The 25,525-nt window shown below is 39.7% G+C and overlaps 1 protein-coding gene across 13 annotated transcripts in view; it reads left to right on the top strand.

Annotated features, from left to right (window-relative positions):
- The window catches only part of AIG1 (androgen induced 1), a 240,667-nt gene that overhangs the window by 51,424 nt on the left and 163,718 nt on the right, over positions 1–25,525 (top strand). For 11 of the 13 annotated variants that reach the window (XR_005353601.1, XR_005353600.1, XM_038526210.1 and 8 more), the window contains exon 2: positions 1,415–1,570. The exons of the other annotated variants lie outside the window; for them this stretch is intronic. Coding sequence is in view for 9 of the 11 variants with exons in the window: in XM_038526210.1 (XP_038382138.1) it covers positions 1,415–1,570 (156 nt within the window). In the remaining 2 variants the exon portion in view is untranslated. The remainder of the gene's footprint in view (positions 1–1,414; positions 1,571–25,525) is intronic. 13 annotated transcript variants of the gene reach the window in all.

Raw genomic sequence — 25,525 nt, forward strand, 5'->3', positions numbered from 1 at the left:
TAAGTTATGAGAAGGAATATAACATTATACTCTAGCTAAGATTGGCTAATAATGGCAGTATTTGGTAGGCTTGGAAGAGCCAGTGATAGTAAAATATTGCAGGATTTTTGTTTATTTGACTAAGGCCAGCAATAGAATCTCCTTTATTCAGAATTTTCAAAATGGCTTAGATAAGAATTTGAACAGAATGATGAACAATCTGAGTGTGTCATGTTATGCTAAAGGATGGAACCAGGGAATTTTGAGGGTCCTTCCTTCTTCCCTTTGTTCTGTGCCGCAGTGAGGAACTCATCCATTCAATCACAGATTCTTTCCACTGCCAACATGGAATTTTGCACAAAACTTTTTGTTTTCTAAAGAGGTAATTAGTAAAATTGTATCTTTTACAAATATACCATCAGTAAATTATTTCAGATAGAAGCCAGAAAAATTACCCTGAATCTATTCTTGGTGCTAAATGGACATTGTTTTGAGCCCAGGGACTCTATTTTCTGCCCTTTCCATAATTTGAAATATCATGTGGCAAGCTATGTGACAGTATGCTTCCTGCCTCTACTCACAGCTCTGGATCATCAATACTTTTCCACCCACTTTGGGAATTTCACATATTATGGAATTACAGTGTTTTAGTGTCCTCCCCACTGTGATAGTCCAAGTTACATGTAGCTGAAGTAAGTAATTTAATTTGTAATTGATTTGGGAATGTACAACTGAAAGCATTTTGGGGAATATGGTGCGGTATCTCTGTTTATATTACTTTGGGAAGATTTTATTTCATAGAAAACCTGAGAAGGAGGTCTTATCATTTAGGTTTGACAACAGAAAATCACTCTGTACAGCTCTAATTATTGCATTCAGTTAATTTCTCTATGGCTCAAGGACTTCCTTTGGTGAGAAACACTTCCAAACACTTCCTTTGGTGAGAAAATTTCTAAATCTAGGAGATTAAAGCATAGGAAGGTTTCTTCACATTCAGACAAAAGTGTCTTGTTTAATATTCAGGCTACCCTGATTCTTTTCTTTGCGCTTCTTAGATGTTCACTAAACCCCACTGGTCAGTATAACTAGATCGCAGATAAGATGTTTTCAAAATAATGGACATATCCTTATGATATTTGATACTACTTTCTGTTGGGCCTCTTTAGACATGTATGTGTGTGCTTATTTCACATTTGAACTGAAATGAGCAAAAAGGGAAGCAGTGTTTTTAGGATGAATTTTCTCATCTATGATAGCCTTTTGTAAAGAAAGTCGTTTGTAAAGTCTTTTACATTTGTAGGCCAGCTCTTTAAGTATGCTTCCAATCTTCTCTTATCATGTATCATGTTGCAGAGTTGTTGCTGGTTGGCTGTCCTACAGCTGGGGCCTCTTTAGGTCTTTGGTCTTCATAACACCAGCTCTTGTCTCCCTCCAGGTCATCCAGGCTGTCTTTTTCGGCATTTGTGTGCTGACTGATCTTTCCAGTCTCCTGACTAGAGGAAGTGGGAACCAAGAACAAGAAAGGCAGCTCAAGAAGCTCATCTCACTCCGGGACTGGATGTTAGCTGTACTGGCCTTTCCTGTTGGGGTTGTGAGTATGACGTAGAATGCATCTAACCACAAAAGAAAACTTGGGTCTTCTTTCTGGCTTGTAAAAGAAAAAGAAGGGCTGATTATATAGCAGATTTCTGAATTAGTTTGCTGGGGTTACCATCACAAAGCACTGCAGACTTGGAGGCTTCAACAACCAACATTTTTTTTCCCTCACAGTTCTGAAGACTAGAAATCTTAAGAACAGGGCATCCACAAGGTTGATTTCTTCTGAGGTCTCTCTACTGGGCTCATAAATGGCCTCCTCCTCCTGTGTCCTCACATGCCCTCCTCACACATGTGTCCATGACCTTATCTCCTCTTCCTATCAAGACATCGGTCATATCAGATCAGGGCCCCTCCATGACCTCATTTAACCTTCATTGCTTCTCTAAAGGCCCTACCTCCAATTACAGTCACATTCCTACATATTGGGGGGTTAGGACTTCAACATATGAATTTTAGGGAGACACAGTTTAACCCATAACCGTTCCTTTGGCAATCCAAACTTGAAATGTATGGTCCTTGGGTCTATGACCATTCTTGAATTTTTTGAGCTTGGGAGAGGAGGTCAGTATTAGCTTATACTGCTTTGCTCACCCAACTGTACCATTGCCTAATATCACTTAAGTAAATGCTGCTTAATGCTTGGGTCTGTTCTGGCTTCATTGATTTTCATTATTTTCAGTTAGAAAATAGTTAGAAAAAGTCCATTTCTTGACTTCCTTCATGAGCCCATTAATTATCCATTGTCCATACATACACTGTGTTCCTTTAAAGGGCCAGGGAGCCATGAGATCCTATAGATTTTAACTTGTGCATAGCCAGGAAAAGAGAGAGAACTGTAAATCTCAAACTGTGAAGACAAGGAAGAGTGTGTTACCTAATTCAAATTCAGACCTTTCCTTTGTCAACCAATGTACAGGAAAAACGAAGCCCAGGTGATCTGGTCTAGCATATGTACAAAATGAAAGTTCCATGGTAGACAGAGTTGGAAAGTTGTTTTTTTAAATCCTTCCAGTGGCTCTTATTATTTGCCAAATCTATAGCTTACAGAAGACACTTGTTCTAAGACCAATTAGTGAACACCCAGACTATCACTGAATTGCTTTTTCTATGTGCTGAATTGTATTTTCTTAGATGAAGTAGTCCTTCACTCTTGAGAGCAAAGCAAAAAAATTCTTATAATCTGGTCACACTCCTCTGCTCACTCCCTTGTCTTTTTCCTTTGAAAACCTAAATGAGTGCTTAGATTGAAACCATCTAGCAAATCTCTCAAATTCAGTTGCTTAACCTAACAGAGTTAGATGCTTTCCGTATTATGTAGTATTTCCTTTTTTGGACTTGACATATAAAATTCAAATACTTTCTATCAGAATAATCATCTAAGGGAAAATTTCCACTGGCATAAAGTATAAAGATTTATACTCTATGTATGAAAGAATTATCTAGAAAATCCAAGTCTGTGTATTGTTTGTTTTTACTGGTTTATTCCCTTGGAATTTCTATAGGCAGTCATTGCCTCTGGAAGTCTTCTTTGGCAAGAAGGGATACAGTAACACAATACAAAAGTAAATAGGAATACAATATTAACACATTTTTTCTTAGTTCTGCCTCTCCCTCTGTTCCACAGTGTCAAAACTGTGTCTCTAGGGCTTAAATTGTGCCTCTTGCCACTCTCATCAAAAGCACATGGCATATGCCCATTAGACGTTTTTGACATTACTTTGGCCAGAAACTTTTTGCACCTGCTTGAGACTTGAGATATTTGTCAGTTTTCACTGTCCTTCCTGAATTGGGTCCATGTATGCTTCATGATGTGTAAAAAGGATGGGGGACTTTTTGTTTGCTTGCTTGTTTGATTACATTTGATACTTTTCTCTGTTTCACTATTGTTGTTCTCTCTGTGTTTTGAAAAGGGGATGAGAAGTAATTACACCTTTAATTTCACCCCTCCTTTTTAACCCAGAAGTCATAACATCACATTTCATTGTGTATGTATGCACCTGCCCTAGCTGATGAGCATCCAGAGAATTTAAAGAATAATGAATCAGTCAATCAGATGAGCACTTTCACTTATTTCTTTGACTTTCATTTTTGGCTTACCCACTGATATTTTATAGTCAATATTTACATTTTTCATAATCTTCCTTCATTATTATTATTATTATTTTTTCTCTGTCTCTCTCTTTCTCTTTGGTATTAGGAAGAATTCTGGCCAGTATTCTCCAGAAATCTTGTGTTTTCCACTATTTCCTTTTTTTTAAGATTTTATTTATTTATCCATGAGAGACACACAGAGAGAGGCAGAGACATAGGCAGAGAGAGAACCAGACTCCCTGTGGGGAGCCCGATACGAGACTCGATTCCAGAACCCTGGGATCATGCTCTGAGCCAAAGACAGATGCTCAACCACTGAGCCACCCAGGTGCCCCTCCACTGTTTCTAACTCTGTCTTTTGATTTTTTGCACCTATTTTCCTGATTTCTCAAGCTGATACACAGAAATTCATTCAGAGGCAAAAAACTGATAAATGACTTCTTTCCAGCCAGACCCCATTCATTTTGTAGCAAAGTCATATTTACAAAGGACATGAATTTGTCTCTTTATAATCATTTTAACTCAAACTGTTTTTTTCATTAAAACATAATTTTATGATTTTTCATCTTTCTTTCCCCAAGGTAATTTCCTAGTTTTCCTTTCCAGTGTGCTCTTGTCTATGCTGTGACTTCAGAGTTTTTCCCCCACCCCTCCTGTGTCTCTCCCATACCACCAGTTCCTCACTAGGGTCTGGAATTTCAGTGTGGTTTTATCACTGCGGTTTTGCTTCCTTGTTAAAATGCAAACCCTTCCTGGAGCAGTGCCACTAGGAATCACTTGAAGAGGTGGCATCTTCAGTGGTCCTGTGGCTCCCAGCCTGGGATAACAGTGCCCGGCTCAGTGGGTTCATTTCATCTGAAGGATGGGAAGAGCATCAATGCCTAGCACCTGATTTGATGGGCATGTCCTTATACCTGTAGGCACCTCTAGTGTAAGAATGCTTATCATGTGTGCAAATGATTAATTATGACATTTGTAATTAAACACCTTTGACCATGTTGGGTGACACAATCAAAATCCAAAAGAACAAAACACCTGAGTACTTGCCCTGTGCCCTGAGAGCCTTGGGAATAGCTCAAGCTTCCTAAGGATAAGGAGCAAGGTGCACAGCCCCTGTGTAGAACTGCCTGTGGTCCCCAGAGGCCTCCGGGCTGCCAGGGATTGCCAGCATTGCAGGGTACTCCCCCCCCCCCCCCACACTTTCTCCTGGCTTCCTTTGCTCCTCACCTTTTGTTTGTCAGCCAGGAGATTGCAAAGAAAGTAATGTTATTTTTGCTTCCTGGCGCAGGGCAGAAAGGCAAGGGACATGATAAAAGGGCAGAGTGGCACCTCTGCTCAAATTTTCCAGAAGAGACCTCTTAGCCCCACGCTTTGCCTGGCGCTCCCATTATCTCTCTCTCTTTCTCTCTTTCTCACCTCAGCTGCAACTGTGGCAGCAAGAAAGACATGGGTAGGTTATCCAGGATTTGTATTGTCTCCACTAATGCTTCCTCTGATAACGAGGTTAATTGAGAGTTGACAGTAATTGCTTTATGTGGGCATGAAGCACGAAATATGATTTTTGTGACTCATGGACCTAATGCATCTACTTCATGGACTCTATCCCTAGGACATATAAAAATAATGAAGCATTCCAATCAAAGATAATTGGAGTAAAGTTTTGTTTGAGCATAACCTTGAAGAAATCAGGCAGGGTTGCTTGAGTGAACATAGCATGTATCATCCTGGTTTGTGTAGATTCCCATAAATGCAAGGCTGGCCTTGATTAGTAATGCTAATGGCCGGAAACCACCACCACTCCCAAAGCCTTGCAACTCATTTTGCAGGGATAACCCATGGGAGGCTCTTCTTACCATGTGCAGTTTATTTCTGAACCCTGTCACCCTTTTAAAGAAGCATTACAAATAACTCTATGACATTATGTGGTCTGGAAGCACTGAAGTTTATTAGGAGCAATCAAACCAAGAATGTCTTTTGTCTCCTGTGAATTTGTTGACTTTTTTGTTAGCAGATACCCTTCTAGTTAAGGGAATCAGCTAAGACTTTCAACCAACCAACCAAACAAACAAAAAAGATAAAGAGGAAGAGTAGCAAAAAAAAAAAAAAATTGAGAACAATGAGTATGAAATTGGTTCTCTCAGAAATTTTAAATGTGTCTCCAACTGCTATCCAAAGCAGCCCCTTAAGTGACAAAGAACGCTCATACTTTCCCATTAATTTAAGTATATATGTCCCATTCATTTGCACCTTCTCAGCTTGCATGAGACATGTCATCAAACATCGCTACCTCCCCCATACATCTTTGTTCCTAGTGTTACTTGGGTTACTCTATACCAGAAGCTGAGCTGTTGCTAAATTAACCTTGACTGATGAGTGAAGTTGGGGATGTCCCTCTCTGTAGAGAGGGGGAGTGGGCCCAAGAAGGACCTGGAGATCTGGATTGTTCCAACCAGGGATGGGCATCCAGGGTATCCCAGGCAAACCAGCAGGTGCTAAGCTAAGTTCTTCTGGAATTTGGGCTCCAGGATCACACCCTGAGCTGAAAGCAGAAGCTCAACCTCTGAGCCACCCAGGCATCTTGAATTTGAGCTTCTTTATCTGAGTTTAGTCTCAAAGTTATTTGTTCAGTAACTGTCTCTGGTGCTATAAGTTCTTATGAAGACTTTGTGAAGATTTTATATGTACCAACCTGATCTAGATTCCTTGAAATGGGACTGTATGGGGACTGTATGATACCTGCTTCCTTTGGCAATATGGAAGTGTGATTTGGAATCTCAAATGCAAAGTTAAAGTCTTTAGCACCTATTTTCAAAAACTGATGAGTAAGTCTTCATTTATTGACATACCATCTGACTCTAAGCCATTCTTCAGAAAAATGTTGTGAAGCATACACATTTGGATCATCATAACCCTGCAATCTAAAAAACATTATTTTCCTTTCTGAGTTTTAAGTAAGAGATTGGCTTAAACGGAAAGCAAACATTAAGTAATATTAATTACTAATATTAATATCTGTTAATGTAACACATAAAAGAAAGGACTATTACTCTGTTTGAGAGTATATGAAGCAAATGCCTTTCCTTCTGTTTTGATATTGAGGGAACATTTTTTAAAAGCATATTATTTACTTTATTCTACAAACTCTGGATTTAATATAAAAATACCTTAATATCTTCTGATCCTCTCTTTATTAAATTTTCACACAAGTACCTAAAACCAAACTCTTTTTTTTTAAGCCTTCATTGATGTTTTAAGTTTCTTCACATGCCCTTTCCCTTTCTCTTTACTTTTGAAGTTAAAAATATAATATCTGCTAGGTTATATTTTATGGTAAAACCCAGTTCATTTTGAGTTGAATCAATCATAATGCTTTGTTCCTGCACTGAAGTGAGTGTGCATTGAGTAGCCTGAGAGGAAAGAAAGGTTCACAGATGAGCAGTCATTCAAGATCAGTAAACAAAATGAACTTTTTCCTCCCCTACCAGGAGAAATACTCAGGAGACTGTAATTACTTAACCTAAGTGAGTGGTTACATCAGTTTTTGGATAGCCTTTTCCAAAGACCAAGGACAGTGTGTGATTAGACAGATGTACCTGATAGGGAACCAGGTTGCTTCTCAACCATCATATATATTTTTGTCTCCCAAATGGAAACCAAAGATTTTCTGCCTAAGTGACCTATGTAATTTGTAAATTCGTACACATTCATGGAGACTCAGTGCAGTCAGCTTTCTCAATGCTTGTAAGATGAATTTCTTCAACACAAAAAATAATCACACTTTAACAACATTTTCTGTAGGTGCCCACTTTTAATCACACTACAGTGGAAACTACACATTTATATCCAAACATCCAAAGGGCAGAAGCTCCAGTCAAGTCGATAACTATTTGTGGGTGGGACGCTTGGTTGGCTCTGAGGTTGAGTGTTTGCCTTTGGCTCAGGGTGTGATCCCAGGGTCCTGGGATTGAGTCCCACATCGGGCTCCCTGCATGGAGCCTGCTTCTCCCTCTGCCTGTGTCTCTGCCTCTCTCTCTCTCTCTCTCTTTCTCTGTGTCTCTCATGAATAAGTAAATAAAATCTTAAAAAAATAATAAAATTTTATTTACTTATCCATAAAAGATTTTATTTACTTATCCATGAGAGACACAGAGAAAGAGAGAGAGAGAGAGAGAGGCAGAGACACAGGCAGAGGGAGAAGCAGGCTCCATGCAGGGAGCCCGATGTAGGACTCAATCTGGAGACTCCAGGATCACGCCCTGGGCCGAAGGCAGGTGCTAAACCGCTGAGCCACCAAGTGATCCCCAAATAAAATCTTTAAAAAAAATAACTATTTGTGGGTACATGGAGCTCACTAGGTGAGCAGATACCAACTGCTAAGAGCCAAGATAGCAGTAACTAAGAATTGATCTTTTCCCTCCAGAGTCATAATGCCTAGAGAAGGTGACATTATAAGCTATATCAACAAGTAGAGTAAAAGAAGGCATGGTGTAGATAACAGTGCATGGGGTGAAGATGAAGAAGTATTCTAGAAGAGGAAGGGATTGATTTTAGTGAGTGGGAGGTCCTGGAAGACTTCCCAGAAGTGATTATGTCAGAGCTCTGTTTTGACGAATGACTACAAACTTACTGGATGTCTAAGTTAATGATGCTTTCAGATGCAAGTAACAAAACACCCGTAGCTATCCACCTGGTTCACTCTTTTAATTCATTCAAGTCTCTGTTCAAATGATTACCTCTCAGTAAAGCTTCCATGAATTATCAATATAAATTAGCTTTCCATTTTATTCTCAATCTCCTTACCTTGCTTTATATTCTCCATAATGATTACCATGACTTGGCATATTATGTTTATTCTTTTATTTCTGTAGCATATGTCTCCTCTGACTTGGTACATGCCCTGTGAGGCCAGGGAGGTTGTATGTTTGATTTACTGCTGTAATCCAAGCAGCAGGAGCAATGCCTAAATAATTTAGTATTTATTGAGTGACTATCCATCCAACTGTGGCCTAAGCAATAAAGATATTTAATACCTCACAAAACAAGAAGTGTGTAAACAGGTAGTTTAAGGATGGTATTGCTCACTATTATCATTTGAGACTTAGGCATTTTTATTGTCCACTTTTCTATCTCTAGGATGTTGGCTTTTTGTCCTTGGACTTGCTACCTAAGGCCTCAAGAGGGTTGGTAAAGCCCCAAACATCAACTCCCTTGCAGCCGTGTTCAAGGCAGGAAGAGGAAGAAGCTCTTTAGGGAGCTCTCCCCATGTGCTTGTCTCTTCATCAGGCTAATGAATGTTTCCTATAAGCCCTGTCTGCAGACTTCCCAATAGGTTTTGTTGGTTAGAAGGGTCATGTGGCTAGAATCAGCTGCATGGAAAACTGGGAAGGCAAGTGGGAGAAGGGAATTAGCTTACCTTGAGGGCTTAAACTAATTATGATTTATCCTTATTGGTTGGGCACATTGTTGCCCAAACAAAATCAGGTTTTAAGAAATATGATAAGTAACAAATATTGAGGATAACTATTAAATGTAAACTAAGTAAAAACTAATAGGATTTTAAGTAATTTGTTGTTTATGTTTTTATGAAAAATGGATACAGTAAAACTGTTGAGACTAATTATGGACATTTTCTATCTTAGCTAAGAAAGGCATATTGTTTCCATTCATTCTCTGCCAGCACCATTTTTTTTTTTTTTGGTACATTCTCATTAGTATTTTTATAAACAGCTATCAAAATCCGATAATCAAAGAAGCTCTTCTCAAAGAAAGTCCCATATGTTATATAATTGACTAAATGGTTCCTGTTGAGTTTCTGAAACTCCATAGGAAGTTTGTGAGAGCTGGCTCTGCTGCAGATCAGTAACTCAGATATGCAGACAACTAGGTTCGATGAGTAAAATCTTCCTTGAATAGTTCCCTAGAAATTGTAGAGAATGATCATGTGCTGTGTCATTTTGTTGTGCCCAAGATTGCGAATCCGAGAAACCACCAAGGAGCCGACACCGATGCAAGCACATGAGGGTTTATTAGCAAGCTTGAGCTTGGGTCCAAGTATACTCCACACAGCAGAGCAGGGGCTTAGACCCCGAAGTGGGTTACAGCCACGTTTTTTTATGGGCTGGTCTAGGGGATTTTCAGAAGGGGTGGAGGAATTTTTTCCATTCCAATATGGGAGGGGTGGGGGAGTTTCTTAAGATCTGATATAGGATTCTTTGCTGAGGGCATTCTGAGCTCTGTTGTCTTTCTGATATGGGATTCCCTGCTGAGGGCATTCTGAGCTCTGTTATCTTTCTGATATGGGATTCCCTGTCAAGGACATTCTGCAGTTTTTCCTGTAAAGTGCAGCTCTTATTCACAGGAGCCTAAGATGACTGTACTTGTGCTAATGCTAAACTTGAGGTGGAATGGCCTTAATTTTCTCTGCCTCCACAATTTCACAGAGTTCCCACTCTTTGGGGCAGAAGGGCTACAAAAGTGTCTCAGGAAATGAAGATATTTTTTTTCCATATTTATATCCATAAGTATGATAGATATTTGAAGTATGTGATTGAGAAAAGGTAGAATCGATCTTCAGTAACATTAATAATGTGATGCATATTATGAAATAGATATAGGATTCTTGCTCTCAAAAATAAGACCCCTAAATCAGGATCTTTGTAGACCCTTATTAGGGGAACCCTAAACAAGACACAATATTAGCTGTTGGTTAAAAAGGGAAAGAGGAAAGAAACAAACTAATTTTCTTCTTCCTTCTCTGTGTCTCCTTCTTCCTCCTCCTCCTCTCTCTCTCTTACCTTTCCCCCCTCATCCCTCTACCCCAGCCCCATCTCCTTCTTTGTAGAAAAATAAATAATGATTTGTTGTGTGGGTGCTCTGAAACTACAGTCCTTGTAGGCATTTTGAGGTAACTCTTACCTGTTTTAGCTGTTATCACATCAGTTGAAACCAAAAGGAACATTTTCCCCCCGAGGAAGGAGCCAGTGAACTTTCCACCTACACAAAGGTTATTAACTTTTAGTTGTGCCTGTGGGATGACCAATGCTAATGATTTGCTTATCTTACCACAAAGAGCAGGTCCTGGATAGGACTTCTCATTCATCATGCCTTTTTATAGCTCTCTCAGGAACAGAAGTTGAGGTGTCATTCTGACTTTGGGGGATGTTTTTGGGGGGACAGGTGGGAAGACAAGGAGCTGGGAGACAGTGAGGGAAGAGCATGTGTGGACTCACAGCTCACAGGTCACCTCATAGCTCCATTCACTATCTTCTAAGGTCCTCTGAAGAGCACCTGCCAAGATGTTTCCCTCTCCCTTTATCCTGTAGGTTATGTCTGTGCTCCATTGACACAAGGGACCAAACATACACTGGGTGTTGGGTTGTGCTGCTAAGATTTGGTGGATGGGAAGAAAATGAAGGGAGCATGTCTGAGAAGGAGCCAGAAGGAGCGCTTCCATCCCAATCAGCTTATTCTTCTCTGAATGCTCTACCAACTTTGTTCATTGTTTGCCAAGGGGAGACTAGGGAGGGATGTGAAACAAGAAAATTCTGAGCATAAGTGGTGATGTGCCCACGTTGGAGATGAGTTTTCTGTGTCCATTTGGATCCCCACCACTTAACCTTAAGGAGGGCCTCTTCTCTTCCTCACATTAAAAATCTACTACAAAATGAGAACGACTGCCTTCATATAAACATGACTAAGTAAACAGGAAGAAGCCTCAGCATCTCCATGCCCAGAAAATATAAGCATGCACATGCCCAGGGGATGCTGTCAAAATTAGCATTGAGTCAACAAAGAGAAACAGCCCCTAGATTCATTAATATAGTAAAATTTTTGTCTGAATATTCAGAAATACTACCTGAGCCTCCTTGCTGCAATTACCTTAGGGTTTTAAAGAAGATGCCACACACCCAGAGGCATTTGCTTTCTGTTGGTGGTGGAAAGGCAGTTCTATTTGCGCTTTCTCAGACTTCTCGCCATCTCCCTTCCCATAGAGCCAAAACTGACAAACAACTCAAGGCTGAAAAATCTAGTAATGAACACTAACTTCTGCTGCATGTTCAATGGGGAGACAGTGCATAGATTCTGTGCTAAGGGCTATAATTTAATTGTGTATTCAACCCTCATAGCCCCAAATGGTAGGAATTTCCATCATTCTCACTTTACCAAAGATACTTCTATTTTACAATTTTACAGATAGGGTTCCCATTTTACAGCTTGCATGTCTGAGGTCCATGGTGCAGCCAGAACTTGAACCCAGAGAGCAGCCAGTGGAGTGCTTGTTGTGAGCAGGTACTCTAAACTTTTTCACAAACCAGACCTAACTTTGCTTTACATCATTCCCCTGATAGATATATTTAGCTACATACGTAAGTTCTGAGCTGACCACAATTTCTAATTTAGGAGAATGAATCAAAATAAGAAAGGGAGTTATGCAGAATCTGGATCAAAAGCCACTATTTATCATTTTCCTTGAGGCTGTTTAACAAAAGCTGTTTATTTGTGCTTATTACTGTTTCCATTTGATACATCATTTCACACCATAGAGCCAATGGTTTTGTATGGTTTTACTGGCCAGTTTGCAAAGTACAAATTTCCGCGAAAAAAGAACATCTTCCTGCCTTATCTTTCTGTTTCAACCATTGAGTACAGATTTAAGCTCCCACATTTACCCAATGTGCTTGTTTTTAATATGTGAAAATCAGGTTTTATCAATAGAATTAGCTACATTTTTTTAAATGGTTACTAAATGTGTCCAATGTCATCTGCAACTCATCTCTGGACTTGTAAGAAGGCACAGTTAGTGGCTACATGATTGCAAAAGAATATTTTTGGCAAGAAATGATCCAGTACATTCCGTATGAGTATTTTAACAAATGAACTTTGCCTACCCAGCGAATATTTTACTAAGAATTCCTGAAAGCCATTTTGTTCTGCTTTATCAAGAGAGACTTTTCAGTCAAATCTGTCTTTCTTTTTTAATTTATAATTTATACCTTCACCTATTTCCACCAAGGATTTGAGGTGGTCTAAATGAGATCAGTTCATCAAAGTGACCTAGTCTCCTGGACCTCAGCCTCGTTCAGCAGAGGCTGCCTGTAAATAATCTTGCCTATTTGGATAAGTGTCTTCTCTATTACATTGCAAGATACACAGAAGAACTTTCTTCTGGATTTTGTCTTGCAAAATCAGGAAAGCCAGAAAAAAGGGGAGAGAGCTTCAATAGACCTCAGGCAAATTTACTGAGTGCTATGCGCCAGTCACTATGTTAAATGCTCTCACATAACTTCACTTACTCTCAAAGAGGATCTTATAAAAACAAGAGGCAGTAGGCAATGGGAAGTTTACTAATCTCTGAGGCTGTGATCTCAGCACCAGGATTGGCACATTGATTAAGGGTACACAGGCTATTGCCACAATAGGCCACATGGGTGGGTTCTTGCTTTGCTGGGTCCTACCCAGAGAATAATGCCTACCATATTGGACCTGGTTGGTAAAGTTTGAAGCTCGCTCTATGCTTGAAGAGTGTCAAGCAAAAAGGATAGTAAGGAAGGAAAAAAGCAAGCAAACAAGCTCTAGGGAAAAAGAATCATCCACAGGAAGTAGATTTTCTCGCCAATCTTGGCAACTTCCTGAAGTGCTGATCCTCAAAGTAATTAGTTTAGCATAACCTCCTGGCTCTTAATTGACAAGCATTCTTTCATTCATATATTATGTGTGTGTGTGTATACACATATACACACACATATATATATATATAGTTGTTGTTTGTTTAAAGATTTATTTATTTGAGAGAGGGAGTGTGTGTGGGAGCAGGGAGAGAGGCCAAGGGGGAGGCAGAGAAACAATCCCAAGCCGACTCCGTGCTGAGCATGGGGCCAGATGCAGGGCTCGATCCCATGACTCAGATCGTGACCTGAGTCGAAACCAAGGGTCTGATGGGCAGATAGAGTACTGATGCTCAGGCTGCATAGATGCATCTTTGAACCCTTTTGGTTCAAAGGTGACCATTTGTTTGTTGACTCCTTCCACTTTGTTTATACAGCATAGAAACCCAAAGTCCACAGATTCCCACAATGAGCATTTATATATTTTACAATAAGAAAATATCACAAGTATTCTCATTTGCAAATGTATTGTCATTTACAGATGTTTATGCTCTAAACTTAAAGGTTAAATTATTCCTAGAGGAGGAAATAAAATTGATATGCAGTTGATATGATGCTCAAAAATAAATATACCAACCTTTCCAAAAGTTCTTTACCCATTGCAAACTATGCACAGAAATTTCTATGTATCTTCCTAGTTTGTTTTGTATATAATCCAAATTAAACAAAACAAAGAAAACCTTAGACTTTTTCTTCTCCTATCTCCTGAGCAATCCAGAGATTGTGAAGTGGCCATTTGTGGATGTCCTTACGTATTGAGACACTACTCAAATGTCACCGTAGCCTAGGGCCAAAGACCGAGACACTCAATTTTGTCAAACTTTTCTAAGCTGATCCTTCTCTCAGCCAATGAATTCATGTTAACTAAATGATTACAGATTGAAGTTTAGCTCAGAAGGATAATTGAATAATTTATGACAAAAAAATGTCAGGCAGACTCAAATCTACATAAACTCTCTCTAGCACAGAACAATTAAACAAATTGTTTCAAAATTTGTTTCAAATTCAGGGCAAGGGGCAGTGATTGGATGATATTAATGGCAGATGGTCAAGTTACTAGGATGCAGACTAGTAGATTGGAATGCTGCCTTGGGTGGCCAGGGGTGCCTGTCCTCTCTGCAAAGCTGGAGACCCATTCTTGCCCTGTTATAACTATAAGCCTACTCAGTATGATGATCACTTTTCCCTGTTAATATATCCTTCTTGAGCAGCCTATAATTCATTTAATCAGGGTTCAGATTCCACGGTTACAATGGTATTCTGATCAGGCCACTGTGATACTGTTCTCAAGACACTGAATATAGGCAGTCATTGATCCATAGCCAACCTAAAAGGATGCTTCTACAAAAGGATGCTTTAATTACTTAATTAACTTTGATTAGATTATATTTTTCTTAATTTTATTATCAGGTGGTAACTTTAAATTCAAGTTGTAGTTCACTGGATGTCTCTCCTATGTATTTATAGTTGCTTTGTGGATATTCATTTTAATATAATCCTATCTAAAAATAGAATACTGTCCCTTTTTGTTGAAAAGAGAGAGAGCAAGAGTTTGATTATTCAATGATTTATGTGACAAAAGGTCTAAATAGTTTTTTGAAAAAGTAATTTCTATGAATGCTATTTGGTTGGCAGTGGTTCTCTAACATAATAAAAATAGTCTTGTGTAACATTTATGGATATGTTTAATTATTTTACTTGTTGTCACTGACAGAGGGTAAAAGAAGCCTTGTGCAATTTGTTTTGAAGTGGAATTCAATTTAAAATGGACTGATTTAAAACTTTGAACCATTAAAAGGAGGGTTAGTTATTAGAATGCAAAAATGATCCACCTTATGGGGGTGATCTCACCTGTGTGAGGTATAAGGTGACCAGATGTACTCAAAAGAACATGAGCCTTGGAGAAAGATGTAGATTTTAATTTTGGGCCCACCACTTCCTAATGCAAATTTCAAAGCCTTCCAAAATCTTGGTTTTCTAATGTGAAGAGCTCAACAAAACCTAATTCACTTGAGTTATTGTGGAGGACAATGAAAGACACAGGGTATCTAGAACAGTACCCAAGAAGATGACAAGTAATCAAAGAGTGTCAGCTTCCTTCCATTTGCCCTAAAAGTGGCCCCACATCACAGAGAATGTCCTGAGATGAGAGCATGTTTTATTTTATTTTATTTTTTATTTATTTTTTTTTGTTGTGATGAAAACTTTTATTTTTTTTAATTTATTTTTTATTGGTGTTCAATTTACTAACATACAGAATAACCCCCAGTGCCCGTCACCCATTCACTCCCACCCCCCGCCCTCCTCCCCTTCTACCACCCCTAGTTCGTTTCCCAGAGTTAGCAGTCTTTACGTTCTGTCTCCCTTTCTGATATTTCCCACACATTTCTTCTCCCTTCCCTTATATTCCCTTTCACTATTATTTATATTCCCCAAATGAATGAGAACATATAATGTTTGTCCTTCTCTGACTGACCTACTTCACTCAGCATAATACCCTCCAGTTCCATCCACGTTGAAGCAAATGGTGGGTATTTGTCATTTCTAATAGCTGAGTAATATTCCATTGTATACATAAACCACATCTTCTTTATCCATTCATCTTTCGTTGGACACTAAGGCTCCTTCCACAGTTTGGCTATCGTGGCCATTGCTGCTATAAACATCGGGGTGCAGGTGTCCCGGCGTTTCATTGCATTTGTATCTTTGGGGTAAATCCCCAACAGTGCAATTGCTGGGTCGTAGGGCAGGTCTATTTTTAACTCTTTGAGGAACCTCCACACAGTTTTCCAGAGTGGCTGTACCAGTTCACATTCCCACCAACAGTGTAAGAGGGTTCCCTTTTCTCCGCATCCTCTCCAACATTTGTGGTTTCCTGCCTTGTTAATTTGCCCCATTCTCACTGGTGTGAGGTGGTATCTCATTGTGGTTTTGATTTGTATTTCCCTGATGGCAAGTGATGCAGAGCATTTTCTCATATGCATGTTGGCCATGTCTATGTCTTCCTCTGTGAGATTTCTCTTCATGTCTTTTGCCCATTTCATGATTGGATTGTTTGTTTCTTTGGTGTTGAGTTTAATAAGTTCTTTATAGATCTTGGAAACTAGCCCTTTATCTGATATGTCATTTGCAAATATCTTCTCCCATTCTGTAGGTTGTCTTTGAGTTTTGTTGACTGTATCCTTTGCTGTGCAAAAGCTTCTTATCTTGATGAAGTCCCAATAGTTCATTTTTGCTTTTGTTTCTTTTGCCTCCGTGGATGTATCTTGCAAGAAGTTACTGTGGCCGAGTTCAAAAAGGGTGTTGCCTGTGTTCTTCTCTAGGATTTTGATTTGACAAAATACAGCATCCATTTCTGATCAAAACTCTTCAGAGTGTAGGGATAGAGGGAACATTCCTCAACATCTTAAAAGCCATCTATGAAAAGCCCACAGCAAATATCATTCTCAATGGGGAAGCACTGGAGCCTTTCCCCTAAGATCAGGAACAAGACAGGGATGTCCACTCTCACCACTGCTATTCAACATAGTACTGGAAGTCCTAGCCTCAGCAATCAGACAACAAAAAGACATTAAAGGCATTCAAATTGGCAAAGAAGAAGTCAAACTCTCCCTCTTCGCCGATGACATGATACTCTACATAGAAAACCCAAAAGTCTCCACCCCAAGATTGCTAGAACTCATACAGCAATTCGGTAGCGTGGCAGGATACAAAATCAATGCCCAGAAATCAGTGGCATTTCTATACACTAACAATGAGACTGAAGAAAGAGAAATTAAGGAGTCAATCCCATTTACAATTGCACCCAAAAGCATAAGATACCTAGGAATAAACCTAACCAAAGATGTAAAGGATCTATACCCTCAAAACTATAGAACACTTCTGAAAGAAATTGAGGAAGACACAAAGAGATGGAAAAATATTCCATGCTCATGGATTGGCAGAATTAATATTGTGAAAATGTCAATGTTACCCAGGGCAATATACACATTTAATGCAATCCCTATCAAAATACCATGGACTTTCTTCAGAGAGTTGGAACAAATTATTTTAAGATTTGTGTAGAATCAGAAAAGACCCCGAATAGCCAGGGGAATTTTAAAAAAGAAAACCATATCTGGGGGCATCAGAATGCCAGATTTCAGGTTGTACTACAAAGCTGTGGTCATCAAGACAGTGTGGTACTGGCACAAAAACAGACACATAGATCAGTGGAACAGAATAGAGAACCCAGAAGTGGACCCTGAACTTTATGGTCAACTAATATTCGATAAAGGAGGAAAGACTATCCATTGGAAGAAAGACAGTCTCTTCAATAAATGGTGCTGGGAAAATTGGACATCCACATGCAGAAGAATGAAACTAGACCACTCTCTTGCACCATACACAAAGATAAACTCAAAATGGATGAAAGATCTAAATGTGAGAGCATCTTTTAGCAAAGGATTTACACTGCTCCACTGCAAACACTCATTCAAAAGATTAGATGTACAAGTTCTTGAAATATCCAGGGTATGTATGGTCATGCCATCCAAAATCCCAGAAGGAGTTCTTAAGGCTCATGAAAGCAGTAGATGGTAGAGGGAAAGGTTCAAGTACTGGTAAAAGCCTTCAAAGGAAAATAATATACTATTGGTAGAGTTTATGTCATAAGTTAGAAATGGGTCTGCTCTGCTACAAACTCCTCACCGACAATTTCCAACTTAGTTCCTCTGGAAATTTTGGAGGTGGTGGATGTATATTTTATTTTCTGGTGAGAATCAGCAACTGATTTATTGAACTTGAGTGTTGAACTTTGCACAAAAGAGGAAAAAACGGACTTCCTAAAAGAACTGACCTGTCTTTAGAATTTTCATCAGAGAAATCTATGTTATTGATGGATATTAGGCTTGTTTCCAAGTTTTTGGCAGTCCTGGGCAATACTGCTTTAAACATTCTTGTACATTCATTCTCCTGCTCCACATGTGTAAGAAATTCTCCAGGAAAAAAAGCTCCCCAAATGGTATGCTGCAATGAAATACTGGTGTGCCACGACTTGTCAGTCACCTCTGCCCCTGAGAATCTGAGCATGGTCTGGAGTCCCTTACTCCCTAACGGGACTTTCATTCCTTGTTTGCTGAGAATTCTTATCAAGAATGATTGCCACATTTTATCAGATTTTTTTTCTTGCACCTATACAGGTGCTTCATTGATCCTTTCCTGTATGCTGGTTTTCTATTTCATTTGGCTAGTCTTTGCTGTCTTGCGAAGATGGATACCTCATTCATTAATTTTTACACATTCTTCTCTTTTACTGTAAGTATAGGAATCTGTAAAATTCCCTCAATTAACACTTTACATCCCACAAAAATTATATCTATGATTTTTATTACTGTTTATTTCTAAATATTTTGTAGAGTCCATTATGATTTTGTGTTTGATCCCCAAGTTTTTAAAGTCTGTTTTTAGATTTCCAAATGTATAGGGATTTTTATGTTTCTCTTATTGATTTCAGACTCAATTGCACCTTGGCCAGAGGCTATGATCCGTAAGATACCACTACTCTGAAACTTTTTGAATTGCTTTTTGGTTTAAATGGTGGCAAATTTTTATATTCTTAACTTGAGCTTACAAAGAACACACATTTCAGATCACTGCATCTTCCTGAAATTCCTATCAGGCCACAAACCCACATGATTACTATCTTGATGTTCCAATGGTTATCTTATGGTTATGAATTTCCAGGATAATTTCTCTTTCTTCTCAATACAGAGCTAAATTTCCAGCAGGCATGTTTCTTAATGCCCTCCTCTCTGCTAAGTTGAGGGTCACCCTTTCACTGAAGGTAAAACCCTCTGGGGTACTAGCTTTAGGTGGAGGCCTTAGTGGGGTTCCCCACCTTGGAGATAGTCTTATCTCCTATCTCTCGAATTCCACAGAGCAACCAAAGATAAGGTTCAGGTCATTGTGGTTTGACAGATACTTTTGGAGGAAAGCTGGCCTCTGGTGCTTGCTGATCTCCTAGTGATTCTCACTAACTTTATTTTGACATCAGTAGTTTCACTACTTTTTGTCACATCGTGGTTTATTTTAATCATGTTTCCTGGGAATGTTATGAAACAACAAAATCAAGGTTATATTGTATGATATGTATATTTAAGAAAGGGAGACACACACAGATATGAACAGACAGGCATTTATATGTGCAGGTATGTACCTTTTTTCTTGTATTTGCAGAAAAGAACACTGAATGGATGAAAGAGAAACTAATACACAATTACCTGAATGTTTCATTAAACCTTTTTATACTTTTTTTTGTGGTGGTGGTTTTCATTGGGAGTGTAAGTTCAGAGCGTTTGTTCCACCATATAGCAGGATATATAATTTCTGATTCCCTTTTTTTACCACATGGTTTACCTAGAGAATGGATTCACCCATGGCTCCTACCAATTCTCCTTTGTATCAGTGTCTCCATAATAGGAGTTATCTTAGCTTGAAGTCCCTTTTCAAGAAATTATTGTGCCAAATATATCAGGGTTAACCAGGGTTAACCTATACCATTGTAGAATGAAAGAACATTAACTGTTTCCATTGTATGTCTTAGCAGTGGCTATATTACTATGCATTTTTCTGAGTACCTAATTGCACTTTTCATTCCATCTGTGCAATTAGGGGTAATTGATCCTTTTAGTTTACCAACTGAGTCGCAACTACTCCTGATTTCACGTTTATCCTATCAGTCAGATCTCAGTATTTCTTTTTTCCTATTTCTTTCTGTAGCTTGGCAGATGACCAGAAAATGGGACAGAGTTTCCAACCTTAGGGACTCATCTTCTCCACACGCAACCTCCTCACAGTGCATATCCCCTTATTAACCGCAACCTCCAGGATACTGTCAATGTAGTATAATAAACCTTCAAAAGAAGGATGCTACCACTAGAAGCCACCCCAAGGCAATTTGGGTTCACTTGATGGGAAATAAAATCAAACATAAAAGCTGGCATTTCCATGTTTCAGTTGGTGTTGAAACAGGCCAAGCAGAGATGGATGAGACTCTGAAAAGAGACAGAACCAGAGGAATGTGGCCTGATTGGTGTGATTTCAGCCTGTAGGTACAGGGATGATACCCAGCATGACACTGGGCACAGAGTCTAAGGACATAGGTCATAAGCACCCAGCCTCATAAGCTGGTATTCTGGAAAAGGACTTGCATCCCAAAGATGACATGAGAATAAGATAGGAGCTTATTTTTTTTAAGATTTATTTATTTTTATTTATTTATGATAGACATAGAGAGAGAGAAAGAGAGAGAGAGGCAGAGACACAGGAGGAGGGAGAAGCAGGCTCCACGCCGGGAGCCCGATGTGGCACTTGATCCCGGGACTCCAAGATCGCGCCCCGGGCCAAAGGCAGGCACCAAACCGCTGAGCCACCCAGGGATCCCCAAGATAGGAGCTTATTAAGTAAAATTTGAGTAAGGAAGGGAGCATGACTCCAAGGTGCAAGACAAAACCTAAACATCTGTTGGCCATCAGATGTTCTATTTCTCTATCTTGTGAATATGAATTTGCCAGAGGGAGGATGAACCTGGTCAAATAATCCTTGTTGAGATGCTTGAGATACCATTAATGCATTTATTACTAGCAAAGACAAGTATGAGTCTCCTGACTTGTTCTGTATTCCATGCTCCTGTTTTATGGTTTTGTATGTCATGTTTGATCCAGAAGGGCAGCTTGCTGATTTTTCTCCATGTGTCACCATCTTTCTTTTTTCTGGCTTTTCTAGGATGATTAACCAAACATTTTACTCACCAAACATTCATCGAATTCCTGTTATATTCAGGCCTTATTAGAGGACTTAGAAATGATATAGTCTTTGGCATTTAATCATTCATTCATTCAATTATTAATTGCTTCAGAAGTATGTACTATTATGTAGAAGATATATTAAGAGAGGTTAAAAGCGTTGCCTCTGGGGTCTCATTGTCTGGCCTCAAACTATGGCTTGGCCACTTTTTGACCCTGGGAAAGTTACTAAAATCTCTCTAAAGCTAATCTCTTCCTCTATAAAGCCAGAAGAATAATAGTAGCTACCTCAGAGTAGCCTTAAATAATATTTTGCCTGTGAAGTCCCTCACCTATACATAGTAGAGACCAAATAGGTGTAAACTAGCCTGGGAAAGAAAGAAAGAAAGAAAGAAAGAAAGAAAGAAAGAAAGAAAGAAAGAAAGAAAGAAAGCAAGCCAGCCAGCCCTGGGAAAAATTACATTTATATAATATTCTCAAAATGTTAAAATATAGTGGTGGATATGATCCATAGTTGTCAGGGGCTAAGGTTGGGGAAGGGTGTGACCCTAAGAAGATAGCATTATGGCCTTTCTCTGATGATGGAACTCTTCTGAATCCTGATTGTGGTAGAGATTACACAAATCTGTACAGGTAGTAAAATTTCATAGTACAATATGCAGCCCTCAGAAAATGAGTGCCTGTAAAAACTGGTGGAATCTGAATAGGTTTATAGTTTAGTTATAGTAATATGCCAATGTCAGTTTTCTGGTTTGAAACTGTCCTAAGTGTGTGTAAGATGTTATCCTTAGGAGAAGCTGGGTGAAAGATACACAGGAACTCTCTGTATTATTTTTCAATTTCTTTTTTTTTTTTTTAATTTTTATTTATTTATGATAGTCACAGAGAGAGAGAGAGAGAGGCAGAGACATAGGCAGAGGGAGAAGCAGGCTCCATGCACCGGGAGCCCGATGTGGGATTCGATCCCGGGTCTCCAGGATCGCGCCCTGGGCCAAAGGCAGGCGCCAAACCGCTGCGCCACCCAGGGATCCCATTATTTTTCAATTTCATGTGAGTCTTTGATTATTTCCAAATAGAGAGCTAAGCAATAAACATACAAAGTTCCAGGGGAGATATGACAGTACAACAGAGGGGAAATTGGTGGTCCTTGCTCTCCATGCTCACCAACTTCATGCGCCACTGGGAAGAGAAACCAGTGATTACACTGTCACTTATTCCTTCGTGATTCTGCTCAGAGAGCATGAGCAAGAAAAAGGGGAATTCAGGGGAAGCTTCTTGGAGGTTATGCTATTGCCAACCCCTTCTACAAGTGAGGATGAGCTGGGAGGGCTGGGCTGGTGGGAGGCATTCTAGGCAGAAAGAGCAGCAGATGAGGGACCTGGGAGGCAGATGGAGCCTTCCAGCAGGTTAGGGGGGTCAGCAAGTGAAAGGTTGTCTAAGAGTTAGTTGAATGGGTTGGTGTTATAAGCAGAGGCCTGAGGGGGGTCAGGGAAAGAAGTAATTACTTTGGATGAGAAAACTGCAGGGGAGTTTTAGGAGGCGGGGACAACTCTACCATGAAAGTAACACTTGATAGAGCTCGGATTTGGGGGAAACAATGTAATGGATCTCAAGCTGCAGTTACAAAAAGCACAAAGGAATGGATACTTGGAAGTGTGTGTGGTGAGTTTGGGAAACTATACATAGTCTGTTGATTGGGTTCCTGGAAGAAGCTGGAAGGGGACTGGAAAGAAAATTTGGGACCAGATCACAAAGGGAGTTTGGGTTTTATTCTACAAGCTAGGGGAAGCCATTGGAAGTTTTAAACTGAGAAATTTTAAGCGTTTTTAATAAGATAATTCCGAGGCCAAGATAAAGCATGGATAGAATTTAAAGGAAACTGATGCCGGTGGCTCTAGCCAAAGAACTACCGCAGGAGTCCAGAATAGAGACAGTGTGGCCTAGAACTAGTGTAAAAGCAGTAGGCACTGAGAGGAGGGAATGACAGAGGAGCCTTTGTGAGAGTCAGCTCAAAAGGTGATGGTGACCTCAGATCCAGGAGCTTTACTTCTAGTAATTTATTCCTGTGAGATACTCACATAGGTGCACAAAAACATACACATAATGTACTCTTGCAGCATTATTGGAAACTTCAGCAATTGGAATGAATATACATATCCATTAGCGAAAGCTTAAGTCAATTATGATTCATAATCATGCAGTATGGGATTGGAAGTGCTTTAGAAAAATGGGATATCACTATTAAAATGTTCTTAAGCTAAAACATTGCAGAAGACTAGTTATAGCATGATCTAATTTTCTAAAATAATGAATGGAATACTCTTTACATGCGTAGGAAAAGACCTTTTTTAAGGGAATACCTATCCTTTTGACAAGGACTATCTCTATAGGGCGAGATGACAAAGAGCTTTTACTTTTGATACATTTCTTTATGGTGATGTATTACAAGTGTTTTCAGGCTTCAATATGTCTGTCTGTGGCACTCATACATGCATGCATGGTCTTAGATTGGCCTTGTGAACAAGCTCAAGGATGGATAGTACATGCAGAAGAAGAGGACTCTTGGGAGAAACACCTGTTCGAAGTGAGGAAGCAGTGTTGGGTAGAAGGAAATGACTCACACTGCATTTGTAACGGGCATCCTGGGACCTCTAGAGTTGGGATGACCTTTCGGAATTGTCCAAAATGGATGCCGAGGGGCTGGCCTCCTGGCGTTGGTCAGTCATTGAATTTAGACTGTGCCCCCTTCACCCCACCCAGGGAAGGGGCATGCCTTCGGGCAAGGCAGTTCCCTGCAGCCGAGGGCAGTTCCCAATGAGAGATGCATCTCACAGTATTCCCAACATCTGGGGGATGGACACATGGGCCCTGCAGAGGGAATCTGGGAGAAGCACTCCAATATCCACCTCAGTTATTTGATACAAGTGTAAAAGCTCTTCTCTGACTTTGCAGACCTTGCCAGATGACCACACTTAGTTTGTGTGAATACAAAGATAAAGGAGGAAAACTCATGATCTCCATGCAGCACAAAATTCAGTGAAATGAAATGTTTTTAATTAAAAACATTTTAGCAATTAGGAATAGAAAGCAATTTATTTAGCCTGATGAAGAGCACCTCCTCCAGCCTACCCTTCTGCTGAAGCTCTGGCCCCTTTGTGGGACAAGCCCCATGGATGCAGTACCCCACTCCACCAGTTTGCGTGGGCCCAAGGCTGGGGTCATCCATCTCTGTGACCACAGTCCAGAGAGCACTCTAATTCTGGTATGAGCATTTGCCCCTAGGGCAGTCCCAATTTCTATCCTACTGTTCTGGTTTCTTCCCTGTTCTGTTCTTGTCTGTATGGGATTTTTTTTATTTTTTATTTTTTTTTAACTCCCAGTGATTTCCCTTCCTTTCTTGTCTGCTCAGCAATATATTTGAAAGTGTATTTGTTGTAATTTATTTAGCACCTAGTGTTTCACAGTAGGAAAGTTTTTCAGTGTATCTAGTCCATGGTACCACAGAAAGCAAAACCCCCACTGTCTTTACCAAAGACAGTTTTTCCTTTTACTGCTTATAATGTGACTTTCAGTTTTATGTGGTTTTATATTTTATACTTTATTTCTTAAGCTCTCCAGTCTTCTCTTGCTCTATCTTCTTTATTTAATCTCAGATTTTCATGTTTGACCTCTTTTCTTTCATGGAGAATTATTTGATCATTAATAATTTTTCTGGTTTGTAATGTTCAGTTGCCCTTTTTTCGGGGGGTTATATTCTACTTTCTCTCTCTCTCTCTCTCTCTCTCTCTCTCTCTCTCTCCCTCTCTCTCTCTCTCTCTCTCTCTCATGGTATTTATGAATACATTTCATGCTATTTCTCTTCTTATGATTACTCATCCTTAAATTGGTCTGTTCTTCCAGAGCCAGCTATTTGCAAAAGGTTAGAACTGGAGACAGGCTAGGGAGCTGAGCTAGGGCAGCTTGAATTTCTGCCTCTTTTCCATCACCACCTCCTTTGGAGAATGGTTTCTTTCTGGGCTGCACTCATTTCTCTCTTCTGGACTCATTTTGATCACAACCCATTTTGTACGGTGACCGGAAGCTTTGTGTTCATTAGGTGAGCATGAGCTGTTCATGCAGGCTGGTTACCCCAGATCCTTTCTCATTTACCATAACATACCCACATCCTGCTTCTTGCAGAGATGACATACTGGCCCGTTTCCACATTTAACTTCATCACTTCTGACACCTGAAGCCAAGCAGGGATCAGAACATTTCCCCAGGGATCAGAACATATCCCCAGTGCTCCCATGCATCTCAGACCTCCTGTTCCCAGCAAGGGTCATTCAGTATCTCTTAGGATGCACCGCCTATAGCAACCTCTCTGTTCTGCTCACTCGGGCAGGACATCTTTGAATCTTGTTTCTA

Source organism: Canis lupus, chromosome 1 (assembly GCF_011100685.1).
Source record: "Canis lupus familiaris isolate Mischka breed German Shepherd chromosome 1, alternate assembly UU_Cfam_GSD_1.0, whole genome shotgun sequence".
Taxonomy (NCBI): domain Eukaryota; kingdom Metazoa; phylum Chordata; class Mammalia; order Carnivora; family Canidae; genus Canis; species Canis lupus.